Source organism: Azolla caroliniana, unplaced genomic scaffold (assembly GCF_043228905.1).
Source record: "Azolla caroliniana isolate FFs.n. ecotype wild unplaced genomic scaffold, voAzoCaro1.0.p SCAF_3, whole genome shotgun sequence".
NCBI lineage: Eukaryota > Viridiplantae > Streptophyta > Polypodiopsida > Salviniales > Salviniaceae > Azolla > Azolla caroliniana.
The window spans coordinates 15,812,057-15,831,612 of record NW_028230438.1 but is presented as its reverse complement, the minus strand read 5'-3'; the positions used below and the strand labels follow the sequence as shown (position 1 = coordinate 15,831,612).

The 19,556-nt window shown below is 41.8% G+C and overlaps 1 protein-coding gene across 1 annotated transcript; it reads right to left on the bottom strand.

Moving 5' to 3' along the window:
- Positions 1-812: 812 nt before the first annotated feature.
- Positions 813-7,029, bottom strand: LOC147866314 (dihydrolipoyl dehydrogenase 2, chloroplastic-like). The gene is made up of 15 exons (XM_087316683.1): positions 6,665-7,029; positions 5,654-5,800; positions 4,643-4,777; positions 4,394-4,511; positions 4,189-4,313; positions 3,897-4,022; positions 3,692-3,772; positions 3,380-3,442; positions 3,048-3,122; positions 2,451-2,529; positions 2,236-2,336; positions 1,877-1,990; positions 1,439-1,552; positions 1,218-1,289; positions 813-1,125 (listed from the first exon to the last, which is right to left on the bottom strand). The coding sequence occupies exons 1-15, from the start codon at positions 6,992-6,994 to the stop codon at positions 1,069-1,071; spliced, it is 1,737 nt and encodes a 578-aa protein (XP_087172809.1). The 5' UTR covers positions 6,995-7,029; the 3' UTR covers positions 813-1,068.
- Positions 7,030-19,556: the final 12,527 nt, after the last annotated feature.

Sequence of the window (19,556 nt, the reverse complement as noted above, 5' to 3'; positions counted from 1 at the left end):
TTTCTCAATCCTAACAATATATATGGCTTTATATTATTCCTAGCATATAAATGAGAGAATTAAATAGATACAAATGTTTTTGGTGGGGCCTTCCAATATCCTCATACTTCATGTTGTGTCCTTTGAAGGGAGGAAGTTATTTCATACATCAATGACTTAGACACACGCATTTGGTCTAGTATCATGGGCATTCATGGCATCAATGAATTAGAAACACACGCGCATTTGTTCTGCTATCACAAACACCATTCAAATTTATTTTATTGGATCTTGCTAATCTTCAATAGTTGGATCATAGATAGGCATATATAATTCAAGTTTTTTTAGAGCCAATTTCAATTGTTACACCATTAGAGCTCTATCAAGGTCAAATTTCAATATAGAAATTCAATGGGCACATCAAAATTTATAAACCTTAGAGAGTGAGGAGTTAGCACCTTGTCCTTAATCAACTACTAACTTCAACCTTAGAATGTGCTCTTTGAAGGACTTACATTAGGTCGTTCCCCTCCATAACCAATTCCCTCAATGATCTCAATGTCACTTCAACCAATTTTCTACCGTTCCACAAACATATCATAAAAAATTGATGAGGAACAATACGCCATCATAATCTCTCTCAATATAGATTGATGAGGGGAACAGTCCCCACCATGATCTCTCATTGTCCCCAACCATATGACCAAGTTAAATAGAACAAAGTTCATGGATTATTTGTATCTAGCAATACATCCGATCGACTCAACACGCTTGATTAATTGGTGTCAAAGCATTCTTTGGGAACCACATTCTATTCTATATACCAATCGAAATAAGCTCAACGAGAAAATATCGAAAAATTATGTGAGAATCAATGGAAAGTAAGGAGGCTCTAATGTTTGATTATGACTTGAAGAAACAAAAAATATAATACCCCTGCAAAACTTAACCAAAGCTAGGGTGACAACAATGGTGGGTATATCTATATATTATTCCTCTAAATAGGACTAAACAACTCTCAAGAAAAAGTTGTGGTTAATTAATCATCTGTAGCAAGAAAAAAATTCGTGGTTAATTCCCTTGGTCCATCTAAACAGCTGAAACGGCAGCCTCAGTTTTCACAGGAGTAGCCGCATGTTCTCCGACCTACATAATAAACCAACCCAATGTTATTTTGTCAAGCTCTCATGTTAAGGACTTTCTAAAAACTTGCTTCTTTTTGCGGGTTGAAAAAAAACCTTTGCAGACTTGAATAGCTCATCCAATACTTCTGACAAGGTTGGGTGTGCATGAACAGCAAACTTTATATTCTATAAAAATAACACATAATAAAAACCCTATTGTGAGGAAGGTATGAATGTTTTTTATGCCTACTATTGGTAGCAGTGAAGAAAACAAATATGACAAAAGATGAAGAAAAAAACAAGAATGTGGTAGTATTATTTAGAGTCAACAGTACTTGAATGGTGGTTCCCAAGGCAATTGCATTTGAAGCTTCATGAATCAAATCAGCTGCATGTAGCCCAAAGATATGGACTCCTAAGATCTCTCCGGTATCAGCGCGATAAATTAGCTGTAGACAAAAGAATCAACTTTGTATTATGTATTTAATATACGTTGATTACAAACTACTTACTTGGCAAATATGTCCAAGCTATGCAAATATTAACTAGTGCAAAAGATACGATCTAGCATTCAGTTTATAAAATTAAACCCTTCGAAAACATTCCCCAATGATGGCTGATGCTAAGAATGATTCAAAGGTTAACCAAATCTACCTTTCTTTACTTTAAGTCTTAACATACATACAAGTGGAGCTATGCAACTTCAACAAATCACAGAAAATTTTAATGAACCAGTTGAGTATCTAGTTTATTTAGAAAACTAGTGTACTGACCTTTGCAAGACCTTCAACTTCATTCTCAGCTAATGCCTTGGTGTTAGCTTTGAAGCTCGTCTTCGCAATGCTAACTTCAAAGCCTTCATCCGCTCCCTTAGTCCTTGCTTGAGGCTGAGAGGAATTCAATATGTCCGTTTGAATGTTGTATCAAATTTTATATGTGTGTATATCGTATCCATACGGAACTATGGAAGTGTGTATGTATGTGTCCAACTGTGTGAATGTATTTAGTCGTATCCATATGTAACTATGTACATGTATATGCATGTATCCAACAGTGTGAATGTATTTCTACAAATATGTGTGAACGAATGAATGTATGATACGAATATGTATGTGCATCGTGCATTGCATACCTCTGTTAGTCCAACCATACTAATCTCTGGGTGTGTGAAGCAAGCGGCTGGTACACTAAGGTGGTTAAGGACATTGTTGGTGCCAGAAATTTGTTCAATAACTGTATAGTAAATTACGAATAGTAGATAACCCAAAACACTGTTATTACATATAGACACAACGATGACAATATCATAATGCAGATAAAAAAACTCAAATATAGCTGGTTACCCACCTGATATTCCCTGTGCACTGGCAGCATGAGCTAGCATCATCTTACCATTTGCATCACCAATGCAATACAGATTTGGAACCTGGATATAAGAAAACTCGGTTAACTTATACAATCATCCTAAAACAAGGCCAGAAGACTGAGTAAACTTATAAAATCACAAGAGGCCTATTTTTTCATCATTCACACATCAATTTAATAATAGTGGATTTATGAAATGTGAGAAATATTTCTCAATGAAAACATACACCAAAAAAATTGGATATTCAAAAAGTGTAAGAAACAACTCTCAATGAAAACTCACAAAAATGCATATATATATATAGTTTCTACTGTTTAAATAAATCCTGAAGAAACACATACTGCTTGAAGCTCATTCATTGAGAACTTAAGACTGGATATGTAGAAAAAGAGAAGAAATTCTCATCAAAGACTGGATATGTACAAAAAAGAGAAAAGAAATTCCTGATAAGAATCTCCGATTTCTTCTAAAACTCTACACAAGCCAATGCATTTACGTGCAAACATAATTATATACAGAATTATGTTCCTACATGAATGCAAATAAAAAGTAAAATGAGAGAAAAATATTTATATTACCAGGGTACCATGTTCATCGAGTACTCGCATACAATCATCTACTGGGACAAATCCTCGTTGAGTGACAACATTTACCTACAAAATCAAGCACCAGCCTTTGCTAGATGAGAGTGAATTCATTAAAGCATCTAATTCTTATCCTCATCATACAAAAGTGAAAACCCAAATAAAATATTAGTATAATCCACACTCGCTGAATGACAACATTTACCAACAAAATCAAGCACCAGCCTTTGCTAGATGAGAGTGAATTCTTTAAAGCACCCATTCTTATCCTCATCGTACAAAAGTGAAAACCCAAATGAAATATTAGTATAATCCACAAAACATACATTTTCTAAACCCAATCCTTTAGTGAAGGGTGACCGTCCAGTCGCTATAAGTGCAGCATCAACCTGAAAAAAACCAAGTTGTCTCTGAATGATTAATGAAGTAAAGCAAACTGTTATTTTATCTACATATTGAAACTTGGTTAAAAGCCCTTAAAAATAATGCACTACAATAGTTTCCCCAATTATGAATTTTTGCCGGACAACTCTACTGTACATGCCCAAGAGAATGTAAATGCCTTCAACTAGTTATATCTGAGATGGTGTTCATTACATAAAAACCAATATAAAAGATATACCAGTTATCAATATTACCTCCAATGTCTCTTTTGGTTCCTTGGTCTTTGTATCAACCAACTCAATTAGCACGGGTCTCCCATCCTTTGCTGGAGTAATCTGCACTAGTACATTTGATTAGAATATTACATATATAATGTGCAGTGCTTATGAACATTGTATGTACTGTGACAAATCTCACAATACAATACTAAATAAAACTTAAGATATAAAAATATTCAACCTTCTTTGCAAGGACTCCAGTGTGGTAATCTATTTTCCGAGGATTGATCAAAACTCGTTGAGCAAGTTTCGTTATCTCTGGGTCAAAACCAGGCATCAAAGTGTCTAAAGCTTCTATAAATGTAACCTGTCCATAAATAAAATCCAACCATAAAACTTTTCATCCATGAGTTTTCAATGTACTTTATTATGATAGATGGTATCTTCATACTTTTCTTCTTAAATTTAGGGGGTGATCCTACAGGACATTAAAAATATTGTCTGATGAAAATAGAGGGTAAGAAAAGTTTTACCTCGCTTCCAAGGGCAGTATAAACATCGCTAAACTCTAGGCCAATATATCCACTGCCCACAATGGCGATCCAATCAGGTATCCACTCTAACTTTAGAGCATGATCACTTGTGAACACAGTTTTCCCTAAACGAAATTTAAAATAAAGAAAGGTTTTAATTCAAATGATATTTGAACACAGCATCCAATCGAAAAAAGATACACACCATCAATCTCAATCCCGGGGGGTACAAAAGGCACTGATCCTGTTGCAATGATGATATCCCGTGCCATCACAGTCTTGTCAGCAAAACCAATCTTTCCATATTTCACCTTTTGAGGTCCCTATGAAACCAAAGTATAAAGAATGGTAAATGTTTTGCCTAGTAGTTCAAACTTAATAGTAGCACAACATTTCCACCATTATAATATGTCAAAATGAAACGTGTATTTTTCAAGAATCGCCAAAAACTCACTACAATAGTCCCGACACCAGTCAAAATGTCCACGCCCAAAGCCTTTAATGAGTTCGTGAGGTTTCCTCTTATACGTGCTGCAAGGTTATTAGCATGATCTGCTACTGCTTGCCTGTCATACCCTGGGTTTTCCACCTACATAAAATAGTGTGTCAAACTTGGCCTTTATTAATTAATGGTTCATTTAATCAATTATTTTATTATTGATTCAAAGCATCATTCATTCAAACACCTAAGAATTTTATGAAAACAAAAATCACCCACATTCACACAATTTATTTAAACAAGCAATTAATTACTAGCCATTGCAGACTTCCTTGAACAAATATCACCCTACAATTCTAATGAGATGTGTGTGGTCTTCACCAATGTTTCAATCCCTCTAAATTGAAAAACTGTCGCAAGATATATTAAAGCACATGAGAAGAAAAAATATGCAAGCACCAAAAAAGGGTGTGATAATTAAAACCGTAGATCCAAGCAAAAGAGCAGAAAAAATAAGCAAGCACCGTATAAAGGATAGCTAATCTAGGAAGATTATCCTAATAAAAACATAGGATACTCTTGATTTCAAATCTAGTGGAGACACATAGAGCCAAAAAAGGATATTCTATTTTAACAAATTTATATGTAGAATGTTCTTGATTTTAAAGCATGTAATGCCTGCTTACCCAAACTAGGCACCCTATCCTAACAAAGGAGACATAGAAACTCTCAGTTCTAATACATGTTGGTCTTACAATGCCCATGCAAATGCATACCTTTGCTAATATTGAAACTATTCATTCTTATGCATGTCAAATCTCATAACGCACATGCAAAGTCTTACAACATTTACACAAAATTGATTTTGCGCTTTTGTAAGGCAGATGAGGAAAATAAGTGTAAAACTTCTTGTATTTAGATGTGATATCCAAATGCACATATGTACATCAGGTAAATCAACAACGCCAGATTCTCAACAATTATAAGAAAATTTTGTGAATATTGCAGATTCTATAAGTGTAGTACCTTTATACCAAGGGCCTTGAGATGATGCTCATCTTGAAGCTCCCGCATTCGCCCACTAACAGCTAACAAAGCCTTGGAAGGCACACAACCTCTGTTAACACATGTACCTCCCACAATGTCACCTTCGATCACAGCAGTTTTTAATCCCTGCAAAAAATGACTACAGATCTGAGAAGAGAGCTGTACAAACTTATAGTCTCATCAAGTCCATATGCCTTTTGTCAAATTTGCATGCACAAAACCTTATATTCTTATCAAATCCACGTCTTTCATCAATTTTTCACGCAAAAAACATATAGTACCACATGTCTTTTGTCAAAATTGCGTTTCCTACATAAGCAGTTTAATGCGATCAAATCAACATGTCTTGCGTTGAGATCCAGAAAATTCATTGATACCAAACTATGCAGCATATAATCTCATACCCCAACTTTGGGATCTGATAATAGACAAATGATACAATAAAACTAAACTCATTTTCTAATCGCTCAAGCGAATATAAAAATTGAAGTTGGGTCTTTAAAAAACACTTTATCAAAATTTCACACAGAAGCTGTAAAATTTTCAAAAAACCTTAGACTCTTGTGTCAAATTTCCATACAAAATGCAGTATAAACTGATAAAATCCATGTACATTAGAAGTGCAACGTCATCAAAATTCACATACCCTTTGATGAAGCTCCATATGTAATGCATTATAATCTCATCAAATGAACTTGCCTTTTGCTCAAATTTTCACATATAAATCAGTGTTATGCTTTATAATCTCATGAAATCAGTATACCCTCATAGAATCAACTTTGAGATCCAGTAATCTACAGATCATGCAGAAAAATTAAAACTATCTTCTAGAACTTCTAGAGGAGGTCATGAAGGAAAGCTACATTTTAAAACAAATTCATGAAGAAACAAATTACCCAAAAACAACGTCGTAAAGCAAAGGTAACTCTCAAATTTTCCCACTACAAAAAAACCACCTTTTAAAATTTTCCACTGAAGAAAAACACCAACCTTTTCGACAGCATGGAGGGCAGCACCATGGCCACCTACTCCAGCTCCAATGATGATGACGTCATAATCAAAGGATTGAGGTGTACCATTGTAATTACTAGAAGACGATGAAGATGAAGAAGAAGCCAAGACTCTACACAGAGAGCTCTGTTTTCCAGTTCCATTTCTTTTTGATCCTACAGACAAAGACGGAAGCGTGAAACCATGGGGTGCAGGGTCAGAGACGACGGTTGATCTTGGGAGCGTTACAGCTACGGAGTGCCGGTGCAGGCCACAGAATGAGAGATTCCCAGACCATCTCTGAAGCGTCAGAGGGGATGAGGCCTCCATAGAGTTAGAATTGATGTGAATCGATGACACTATACAGCAAAGGGAGGGAGGGAGGAGGAAGCAAGGAGCGTTCTGAATGCCTTTGCTTTAGAAGTAGAGAGGAGAGAGAAGCATTTTTATGTCATAAGTAGGAGGAGGAGGAGGAAGAGGAGGCATGCATTCATCATGACAGACAGACGGATAGATAGATAGATAGATAGATAGATATTAGATATAATCATGATTCATATGTATGTATGTATATGGATGGATCTCTCTCTCTCTTCCTTTTTCTCCCTTCTTCTCGGGACACCTTCTCTACCTTCCTTCCTTTCTTCAAAAGGTAGAGAGAGAGAGGTCATGGGTTCAACCCTTACATTCTACCTAGTCAATTGAGAGAGAGATAGAGACAGAGGTTTCCTTATCATGGTTGAAGTGTTTCCCATGTGAGAGTCTGAGTGTTGGTGTTACCCCGAGAGTTGAAGCATTTCCCAGGTGGCAGTCTATGAGTGTGGGTGTTCAAAGGAATTTATTGATGAGTGTTGCGATCGACAGTGCACATTGCGCTCAAGAGAGTGCGCGCACGCGCTCGAGAGAGAGAGAGAGAGAGAGAGAGAGAGAGAGAGAGAGAGAGAGAGAGATCCATTCAGTAATTGCCACCATGACGCTTTAATCGTTGTCCTCCCATGTGTTAAACCCACTTAGTATTCCGGGCTCTACATGTGTTCAACACTTGGTTACTTCATGGCAAGAAGCACTCTTTGTTATGTGTATGGAAACCATCATCTAGTAGAGAGCATTGTAATTCTTTGCAAAAAGAGTTGCTTGTGTCTTCTTGGTTATTATGTTGGCCAGGAAAGGAGAGATTGCGCTCTCAATTTAATCATTTGTTTCGTTTGGGGGTCAAAGAGGTGGGAGATATAGTTGAGGCTTCATCTCAAAGAATTTTGGAGTTTGTTGAAGCGCGACAATTATTACGCATTCCACCTAATTGTGGGTTTATTTGACAACAACTACAAAATATTCCATTGATGCAAGGTCCCTTACCTCTACAAACAGGAGAACAACTATGGGTTGATTGGTGTTTAAAGGGTCAAACGTCTCTGTTACAAGTGATTACTAATATTTTGTATCATTGCTCTATTGAGTCTCTTGGATAGTTATCATCTAAGGCTGAAGAAGAATGGAGAATACACAAATTTGATCATGGGTGGTGGTTGATCTTACAACGTAGTTGGCATTCTAAATTGCCACTTGTAGCAAAGATCTTCATTTGGAGAGTTTTGATTGGAGGATTGCCTTTAGGATTAGCTCTAAAGCGTCATGTTTTAGCAACGGGTGTTGAGAATCAAGCTCAACTTGGTCTAGTGTGTGAACTCACCTTGAGAGTGAATAAACACTCTAACGGCCAAGAGTCACCATTATGTCACCACTTTGTATTCTAACATTTAGTATGAGTCATAGAATCATATTCTATGACACATAACTTATGAGCTTTTACATTCCCCATGCTCCATGAGTCTTGTAGTTAATGAAGAGAGAGGGTGACTATATAAAACATCCTCCTCCCACCTTGTACAATGTTGAGTCTTTCTCCTTTGTTAATATATTTTTACCTTGCGTATTCTCTGTGTCTTACTCCTTGTCTCTCTCACTCACTCGCACTCTCTCTCTCTCATACACACACATAACTCACATCTCTTCCGCTTCACAAGAATTATACACGATTCTTTACATGGTATCAGAGTGGTTTGGTAGCTCCATCTAGCCCATCTACGTGTGTTGAGCTCTACGCCGACATTCAAAAAGAACCGGCTCATCGCTATCGTAGCTTCGCTACATAGCTCGCATTCGAAGAGAGAAGAAGAATCGACATAATGAATACTCAAATTGGGAGCACTCTCCCTACCAAGAAGTTGGATCGAAACAACTTCGCATCTTGGGAGTACAAGATGCACCAATACCTTGTCGGGCAAGGCTATTGGAGCTACATCAAAGGAGAGCACGAAGACCGACCCGTCGAAGCGGCTCATGGATATGTGACATGGGAGCAAATTGCAAGCCGCGTGATGTATTGCTTGGCGACATGTGTTCACGATCACATGCTCGGCTACATTCGCGAAGCCAAGACACCGAAGGAGGAATGGGAAAATCTACGAAAGATTTTCGTGGCGAACACAACCGCAAGAAGGCTTCAACTCCGCCAAGAGTTGACCAACATTCAACAAAGGGACATGTCCATCACGACATACACCTTGAAGATCAAGGAGCTTTGCGACTCGCTCGGCTCGATAAGTGTAAGTATCGATGATGATGAGATGGTGCAAATATGCCTCGGCAGCCTCGCACCACGGTTCGGCGCGATGCGAACCGCCGTCCTAGCAAGGGAGAAATCTCCCTCCTTCTTTGAGATCCAATCAATGCTATTGGTTGAAGAAAACCATGTGCATACAAGGAGCAATGAGTCGGATGCCCACATGCTCTACACGCTGTCGTGATGATTTTCGGCTACGGTGTGAAACCGAGTGAGATGAATAAACCAAGGATGTGCAACATTGCACATGCACTTAGCAAATAAACCTAGCCTAGTGGCACTTGAGTTCATACAGAGGGGTGCAAGCAAGGATTGAACCTTGCACCTCTAAGATACAAGATAATTGCCTTACCACTAGGACAACTATCATATAGTGTAGATTTTATGTATTTCCTTTTCATATACAAATTATAGACGAAACAACCATAGAAAACCATGTGCACAAAACCATGGTTTGTGCATGACATAAGCAAAACCGTGTGCACAAAACCATGGTTTTAGCCCATGGTTTTGTGCATGTCACGAGCATGGAAAAACCTATAAAAGCCTCTAATTGGGCTTGTGTAAGGGGGGCTCAATATGTGATATCACCAACACCATTATCATCAATATAAATTATATTTGTCTTTATCTTCTTCATGTTTTTCTACTTCTCAAGTGTACAATCTTTCTTCTTCTCAAGTGAACAAATTTCATCCAATCTTACATTGATCGTCATCTAGCGTCGATAATTCCGCGAACGTCCTCCCCAGTCCAAGACCCCGGTGGTCGCTCGAGTAGCACACGCACGCGCGAATCTTCGCGACATCATTTGGTGAACCCGACGTGAAGAGCAGCAGGGGAGGACGAAGATGGATGGCGAATATCTCATGGAGGCAATGTCAAGAAGGATGATGGAGTTTCTGAGAGAAGGGAAAAGAAGAAATGAAGCCCAACAAGCCGTCGACAGGGTAGTCGAGCGAGTGAGCTATTTCAACGGCACCGAAGTCCAAAGTTTCCTAAAAGTCTACAATGCGCAGATGGATTCAAGAGGTGTGGACAAAGCTATGAGGCTAGAGTACTTTTGTCGGGTGGTGTCTCAACCGATCTTCAAAGATGTAAAAGAGCTTCTAGAAGCTCATGATTCGTGGGCGACTTTCGAGAAGGCTCTATTGGAGGAATATGACTATGAGAGACTAAAGGGACAAGATCGACGCAACTTCGACCAATGGGTGACATCAGCGAAGACCCACCAAGGTGCGACACAAGCATTCGTAGACTTCGAGCATCATTTTTCTCAATTGTCGGAGCGGGAACAAAGATTGGTGGGGGTCGATAAGGTCCTTATGTTCGTGAAGTCAATCGATCGAATGGAAAGGATGGCGATCGGCCTCAAACTCGAAGAAGATGATGGTGAAAATGGCCTCATCGAGGATTGGAGCAAAGTGGAAAGTGTATGCCGACTACACGATAAGGGGCAAGCGAGAATATTGACGACAACAAGACGGCCCATGAGGGACGATCGAAGAGGGACGAGATGCAACAACGCGCCACCAACAAAAGAAATGAAGCTTAAAAGGGAGACAAAACCGAGGCGAATGGTGATCGAGGAAGAAGAGACCTCCCAACAAATGCGGGTTAATGAAGTGGCCGATACAAAGGCTCTCGTTCGGTATGACGGTACCGAGAGAGAAGGCGTGAAACAAGTCACCTTCTTGTCTTACGAAGAAACGACGACCAAGGAGGAGGCCGATGACTCGAGGACGGCGAACGCCACTTCGAGGGAGGATAAATGTTTCAGAACACGCATTGTGTACGAAACATCGGGTGATGATGGCGCAAGCATGAGAAAAGCTTGCATGATCGAGGGAGAAAAAGTGTTTGAGTCTGAAGAGATTGAGGAGGTAGCCATGACAAACGACATCGAGTCGGAGGTGGCTATGGATGAGTCGACGACGGATAGCCATGACGACACTTTCTTCACGCTTGTTCCAGAGACTTCGGCGGTTGCGCCCATGTGCCAACGTGAGACCGGAGAGACGGAAGGTGGTGACGGGAAGACAAAGGCCCAACACAAAGAGGAAGAAGATCGAGGAAGAAAGGATATCCCCACACCTATTCTAGAGACTTCGGCGGTTGTGCACGTGCGCCAACGTGAGACCGGAGAGACAGAATGTGTGGACAAAAAAGAGGACGACGGAAAGGGCGATGAAGAAGACAAGGTAAATGTAAATGAACGAAGGGATTCCTTCACACTGGTTCCGGAGACTTCGGCAGTCGAGACCGTGTGTCGACATAAGACCGAAGATAAAGGAGGTGGCGAAGAGGAGACAATATGGCTCGAGGCGAGCATACACGGAGGGAAGGATATGGCCGACGTGGAGGCCAAGGATGAAGCTGCGGTTGAGTTCGATGGAGAGGTTGCATGTGGGAAGGAAGGAAGAGTCAAGAACCGGTCGAACCGGAAGACGATCCGGCCGGGATTCCGACCCGAACGAAGGAAGATCCGCATGGGAGCCGATCGACCGGGACCGACCCGGCCGAAACCTGATTCGGCGAAAATCGATCGGACGATTCCGATCCAAAAGGGGGCCGACCCAGCCAGAATCAATCGGTCGAGCCCGACTCGGCGAAATGTGAATGCAGACGAAGGCCAACCAAGCCAAGAAGTGATCGGTGGAGACCGATCCGGACAAGGGCAAACTCGGCCTAATCGGAGATCGACACGAACGATCTACAATACCCAGTTGAAGACGGTGAGCGTGAGGAGTGGTCAGGAGTCCAATCGAAGGACACGTGCGGTGGATGAAGGAAGAGCGGTCGTATCGACGACATCGTTCGGTAGATCTACTACAACCGATCGGGGAAGAAGGTGTGAGCGCCGGATATGGTGGATCGGGTGGCTACGGTGGTTCGGTTGGAAAGATTGCGCATACTCGAAGTGGAAGACGAAGTCGACGAGCGTGCAGAGGAACTCGGTTGATCACCGTTGCCAAAGATCTCACCTCTTCACCTTTCTCGGCACATACCGGAGGATGTGCGGGTTTGGTGGGGGTGGATGTCGTGACGATTTTCGGCTACGGTGTGAAACCGAGTGAGATGAATAAACCAAGGATGTGCAACATTGCACATGCACTTAGCAAATAAACCTAGCCTAGTGGCACTTGAGTTCATACAGAGGGGTGCAAGCAAGGATTGAACCTTGCACCTCTAAGATACAAGATAATTGCCTTACCACTAGGACAACTATCATATAGTGTAGATTTTATGTATTTCCTTTTCATATACAAATTATAGACGAAACAACCATAGAAAACCATGTGCACAAAACCATGGTTTGTGCATGACATAAGCAAAACCGTGTGCACAAAACCATGGTTTTAGCCCATGGTTTTGTGCATGTCACGAGCATGGAAAAACCTATAAAAGCCTCTAATTGGGCTTGTGTAAGGGGGGCTCAATATGTGATATCACCAACACCATTATCATCAATATAAATTATATTTGTCTTTATCTTCTTCATGTTTTTCTACTTCTCAAGTGTACAATCTTTCTTCTTCTCAAGTGAACAAATTTCATCCAATCTTACATTGATCGTCATCTAGCGTCGATAATTCCGCGAACGTCCTCCCCAGTCCAAGACCCCGGTGGTCGCTCGAGTAGCACACACACGCGCGAATCTTCGCGACAACGCACTCGAACGGAGGAAGAGGACGCGGACGAGCGAGAGGCCGATTTGGCCAAGGACAAGGCAGACGAGGTCCGACCTATGACAACAACTCCCAATTTCGACCGCAAAACCGAAGCCAACGAGGAACCTTCGCAAGAAGGGGGAGCTGCCACTCCGGCTCGAGCCGTCAAAACGCAACCGAATGCTGATATTGCAGAAAGCTCGGCCACCACGAAGAAGAGTGCCGAAAGAAGATGCGTGAATCGGCTTCCACAAGCCGACAACTCACGAATTACGCGCACAATTCTGACTACGAAGAGTATAGCGGAATGTACGGGCACAACTCCGACTATGAAGATTGAGGTGGAATGTATGCACACAACTCCGACCGTGGTGGAATGTTCATGATGAAACATAGAGCAAACTCTATGTCGGCCTCCACCTCAACTAGTGCCCTCAATCCGGAGGACGTATGGTTTGTTGACTCCGGAGCCTCAAACCATATGACATCTCATAAAGAATGGTTTCTTGAACTTCGAGAGCCGGAGCAACCCGGTTATGTCGAAACCGGAGATGACACTACGCACCCAATTTGGCACATCAACAATGTTCTGTTCGGCGAAAGAGGTAAGCAAACATACATTAAAAATGTCTTGCATGTTCCCACCATCATGAAGAATTTGGTCTCGGTTGGCCAAATGGTTGAGCAAGGGATGCAAGTACGATTTGACCAAGAAGGGTGCTTCATCGAAAAAGAGGGCCGAATCATCGTGTGCGGAAGAAGAGAGGGCCGAATGTTCATTCTTGATTCACATGAGATGAAATCCGCCATGTTCGCAAAAAGCACGAAAGCCGACTTCGACATAGAGCTATGGCACAAGCGAATCGGCCACATCAATCTCAACAAACTCAAAGCAATGAAATCGAAAGGAGTCGTCATCAGACTCTCAACAATTCAAAGAGAAGGAGATTGAAGGTGTATGCGAAGCGTGCCAATTCGGCAAGCAACACCGACACCCATTCCCGAAAGAGCGGAACGTAAGCAAAGGTCTACTCGACGTCGTTCATTCCGACGTATGGGGTCCGGCTCAGACGGCGACATTCGGCGGAAGCCGATACTACGTGACCTTCATCGACAACTTTTCTAGGCACACTTGGATCTATCCGATGTGGCAAAAGAGCGAAGTGTTCGGACACTTCAAAAAATTCAAAAATGAAGTCGAGAAAGCCACGGGCCGTCATGTACGATGCCTTCGATCAGATGGCGGCAAGGAGTACTTCTCGGACGATTTCACGATGTATCTCCGAAAGGAAGGAATTTGGCGAGAATTCACTTACCGACACACTCCGCAACAAAACGGAGTAGCCGAGCGCAAAAATCGGCACATCCTCGAAGTAGCGCAGGCCATGATGAACGAGAAGCATATGCCCAAGTCATATTGGGCCGAAGCTGCAAATACAACTGTCTACCTAATGAACCGATGCACAACATCCGGAGTGCACGAGGTCACTCCGCATGAAAAATACTTCGGAGAGAAGTCGAACTTATCGCACACCCGGATATTTGGCGCGATAGCGTATGTGCACATCCTCGACGAGAAGCGCCAAAAGTTTGACCCGAAGTCGGAGAAATGTATCCTCGTAGGATACTCACTGGAGCAAAAGGGGTACAAGTACTACAACCCCTCAACTTGAAAATCTCGAGTAAGTCGAGACGTCGTTTTTGACGAATCCGCATCCTGGTACGCACTAGAGACAACTTCGACTCCGACTCCGCTCGACCCGGAATCCACTGAACAAGAGATACAGGATGAAGATCACCTTACACGCATGTTCAAAGAAAGTCCGATCACGACCCGATTGAGTAGACCACAAGAGCCTTTGAGTGATCAAAGCACATCATGGCCTAGCTCGAAGATGGACAAAGGCAAGGCGAGAATGGCGGAATACGAAGACGATCGCTTGGACGACGATGAGTCGACTCACTGACTCGACAGTGAGTTTGGCGGTTTCGATGTACCAATCGGAGCTAAGAAAGTCCTCATCTTTGCAAATGAAAAGGTTTGTTGGTCCACCCGTGAAAAGAATCCGGTCAGCCGATTCGGCTACAACGACTACATGGCATATCACTATGCCTTTATGATGAAGGTGGTGATAGTACGCGAGCCGGAAACATTTTCCGAAGCAGCCAAGGATCAACGATGTATCGAAGCCATGAACGAGGAGATGCAGGCACTACGCAAGAATGAAACATGGGATCTCGTTCCCACCTCACCACACAAAAAGGCGATCGGATGTAGATGGATTTACAAAGTGAAGTACAACGCTGACGGTTTCGTCAACTGCTACAAAGCGCGACTCGTAGCGAAAGGCTACGCCCAAATGCACGGAGTTGACTACGAGGAGACCTTTGCCCCGGTGGCAAAGATGACGACGGTACGGACCGTAATTGCGCTTACCGTGGCGAAAGGGTGGCACCTCCATCAAATGGACGTCAAGAACGCCTTTCTACAAGGCGAATTAGAAGAGGAGGCGTACATGATACAACCACCTGGCTTCAACTCGAGCACCCATCCGAAAGTTGTATGCCGACTCAAGAAGCCACTCTACGGCCTCAAGCAAGCACTGCGTGCTTCGCATTCGAAGATAACGCAATATCTTCATCAAATCGGCTTCCGTATGTCAAAATCGGACAACTCCCTCTACATACGAAGCGATTCCGCAAGTTCGATCGTCATCATCTTATATGTGGATGACCTAGTCATTGGAGGTGCGCATCTCGTTGAAATCAATAAGGTCAAATCCCTCCTTTCCGACAAGTTCGAGATGACGGACATGATGGAGCGCCACTACTTCCTCAACATCGAGGTAATTCAGACCCCGGCCGGAATCATGATCTCTCAACGACACTACATCCTCAACTTGTTATACAAGTTCGGGATGGTTGAGTGCAAATCCGCAGCAACCCCACTCGATCGCAATCTCAAACTAGATGCAAACTCCAGCATCAAAGCGTGTGAGCCGACTCAGTATCAACAACTCATCGGAAGTCTCATCTACCTCACGATCACACGACCCGATCTCAGTTATCTGGTTGGTCTCCTTAGCCAATTCATGCAAACACCACGTGATACTCACTTGGATTGCACTAAGCGAGTTCTACGATACGTGAGTGGCACAATGGATTGTGGCATCCTCTACAAGACCGCGATGCCAATACGACTCGAGGGGTACACAGATGCCTATTGGGCCGGCTACAAAGCCGATAGAAGATCAACCTCCGGATTTGTTTTCTCCCTCGGCAGCAAAGCAATATCATGGAGCAGCAAAAAGCAACCAACCGTCGCTCTTTCGAGCACAGAGGTAGAATACAAGAGTGCGGCAGTGGCCACATGTGAAGCCGTATGGCTCAAAAGGATACTCAAGGATCTGGGCGTACCCATCAAGGATCTGACTTCCCTTTACTGTGACAACATGAGTAGTATCTATTTGGTTCGGAACCTGGTGTTCCACGCGTGGACGAAGCACATCGAAGTGCACTATCACTTCATCCGGGAGCACGTTCTGGCTGGCGATGTTGACCTACAACACATTAGCACAAATCTTCAAACGGCTGACATCTTCACTAAGGCCTTAGGAGTCGACAAGCTATGGCAATTCATGACCTATCTCGGTTTACAATCCCTAACCTACCAAGCTTGAGGGGGAGTACTGAAGACACTACGCAATAACGCGTGGATTTCGCAACCGCGCAACGAACCCGCTAAGAGAAGACACTACGCAACCGCGCAACGAAGTTGCAAAGAGCCGATCTACTGCGCAAAGCCGCGAAGAAAGACGCAAGCCGAAGCACAGACTTCGCAACCACGCACAACGCAAGCTGGAGCACGGATTCCGCAACTCCGCATAAATGTGAGTCGACGCGGACTTCGGAACACGAGTTGAAGTGGATTTCGGATACCGTCTGAAACCGATCCGACTTGAGCTTGAGGGGGCGTGTTGAGAATCAAGCTCAACTTGGTTTAGTGTGTGAACTCACCTTGAGAGTGAATAGACACTCCAACGGCCAAGAGTCACCATTATGTCATCACTTTGTATTCTAGCATTTAGTATGAGTCGTAGAATCATATTCTATGACACATAACTTATGAGCTTTCACATTCCCCATGCTCCATGAGTCTTGTAGTTAATGAAGAGAGAGGGTGACTATATAAAGCACCCTCCTCCCACCTTGTACAATGTTGAGTCTTTCTCCTTTGTTAATATATTTTTACCTTGCGTATTCTCTGTGTCTTACTCCTTGTCTCTCTCACTCACACACTCTCTCTCTCATACACACACATAACTCACATCTCTTCCGCTTCACAAGAATCATACACGATTCGTTACAATGGGTAATTGCTTTTCTTGCACTGTTCAAATCGAAGATAATACTCATCAATTTATACAATGTCCGATTGCTTGTCTGATTTGGAGTTACATTTCTCAAATTTGGCAAGTCTTATCACAGTGTTATTTGACACCTAGACAGTGGGTGTTTGCACAATTTACACAGGTTGACCCAAGAGATGGAGATCATTTTACTATTTTTGAGATATTGGGGATTGTGTCATAATTGGAATATACGCAACGCTTTTGTATTCGATGGTAGACATGGAGTGAAAGCATATCTACGAATGTTGAAGGGAGTACTAATGTGGCAATTTTCTTTATTGGAGAAGTGAAAATTCTTTCCTTGGTGGAGTGTTTGTCTTGCCTATCGGCAATTCAACATGTTCCACTACCCATGTGGTGTAGTGTAATTAGTGGGTGACCATACTCCATTGTCACACCCATTGTAAGTAGTGTTTTTTACACAGATTTATTAATATAATTGTGTGTTTTCACCAAAAGAAGAGAGAGGGAGGGAGGGAGTACTAATGTGACAAATTTCTTTATTGGAAGAAGTGGAAATTATTTCCTCAGTGGAGTTGCCTATTGGCAATTCAACATGTTCTACTACCCATGTCGTGTAGTGTAGTTAGTGGGTGACCATACTTCATTGTCACACCCATTGTAAGTAGTGTTTTTTACACACATTTATTAATATAATTGTGTGTTTTCACCAAGAGTGAGAGAGAGAGAGAAGAAGAAGAAGAAGAAGAAGAAGAAGTGCCTAGATGGATGTAGCTCAGTTGGTAAGGTTGCCCAATAGAGACTAGGTGGTCATTGGTTTAACCCCTACATTCCACAATGGCATGTAGTGAAATAAGAGATATCAATGGAGTAATTGAGAGGTGAGAAAATTAGGTTTTGAACCCAAGATTAGTGCTAATAATGTAAACGGCGTACCATTAAGCTAAGCTAATTATAATAAAAGAAGAGAGAGAGAGGGAGATTGTGTGTGCATGCCTATAGTTGGACATGTGGGGACACCAAACTCCAATGGCATAGAGCAATCGTAGAATTGCGTCATATCCAACACATGTGGTGTGTAGAGAGAAATTTGTCAGGAAAGTTATATATAGAGAGAACTACTTTTGAATAAATACGTAGTGAGAAACAAGAGTGTAAAGAAGTATTTCTCTCTCTCTCTCTCTCTCTCTCTAATATATAAATAGAGAGAGATCTATATGTGTCCGTTAGAGGCTCTTGTGTGTCTCATACATTCTTCATGCGTCCTTGTAAAAAGGCTTTTGTTAGTTTATGTTATTGGTGAGAGTATGCCTCTTTGAAAACTTTTCAACTCATTTGTTTTATAGTTTAACACCATTAGTTAGACAGGACTTCCTAGTTTATACCTCAATGAATGGTATCGCTTTTGATGTTAGTGCATTGCACATAGGGAAGTTATTGATTGTGGATCTAGATGAGAGGCCAATCCAATAAAGAAATTATGTTGTGTGATGAAAGATTTTAGAGATTGGAAAGGACATACGGGGAGAGAAATTAATAAATGGTGGAGATGTTCCTCTGATGAAGGTTTGTGTGTGTGTGTGCATGAGAGAGAGAGAGAGAGAGAGAGAAAGAAAGATATATTAACGTCTTCTAAGGCCAAAATTGGCCCATGAGACAAATGTTTTACAACAAAAAATGGGATATTTACCCATTCATCGAAAGTAAAAAATAAAAATAAAAATAGAGTTTTAAGCTAAATAGTTCTAGTAAAATAACAAACATGTTCTATAAAAAAACATGTTCTACAATGAAAATGATGTTATACTAGGCCTAATTTCATTTCAATCCAAGTCTCTTGAAGAGAAGCGGGAGGTCAAAGGGTTTCGATGTCGATGTGGCCCGTGGTCCCAATATAAAAGGTACCCCAACCATAGCTTCTAGTCGACGTAGCTCACCTCCCCTTATCTTCTTAATCTTTTCTACTATGTGTCGACTTGTTTTGAAGCCCAACATTCGAGGGAGTTTGGTTGTTCTTTGCATTTCGGCTTCCTCAAGAGAGAGGCTGAGCGGCGTAAGTGTATCACATTCATTGTCTCCCCTTGTTCCTGAAAAATTACACTAGTTACAATTTGATGACTAGTAAAAGGGTTATGGTTAACACTTTGCAATTTATTCTCCCTATGTTGTTTTAGTTCTAAGATATACCTACCTAGTCTCTTTACATTTGGGGTATCTAATAGTTT

Excerpts from the sequence above, each read along its gene's own strand:
- LOC147866314 (XM_087316683.1), bottom strand. The coding sequence starts at position 6,994 with ATGGAGGCCTCATCCCCTCTGACGCTTCAGAGATGGTCTGGGAATCTC. Across the intron at positions 3,443-3,691 it reads AACCAAAAGAGACATTGGAG|GTTGATGCTGCACTTATAGC; the intron begins GTAATATTGATA and ends GGTTTTTTTCAG. Across the intron at positions 2,337-2,450 it reads CAGTGCACAGGGAATATCAG|TTATTGAACAAATTTCTGGC; the intron begins GTGGGTAACCAG and ends TTTACTATACAG.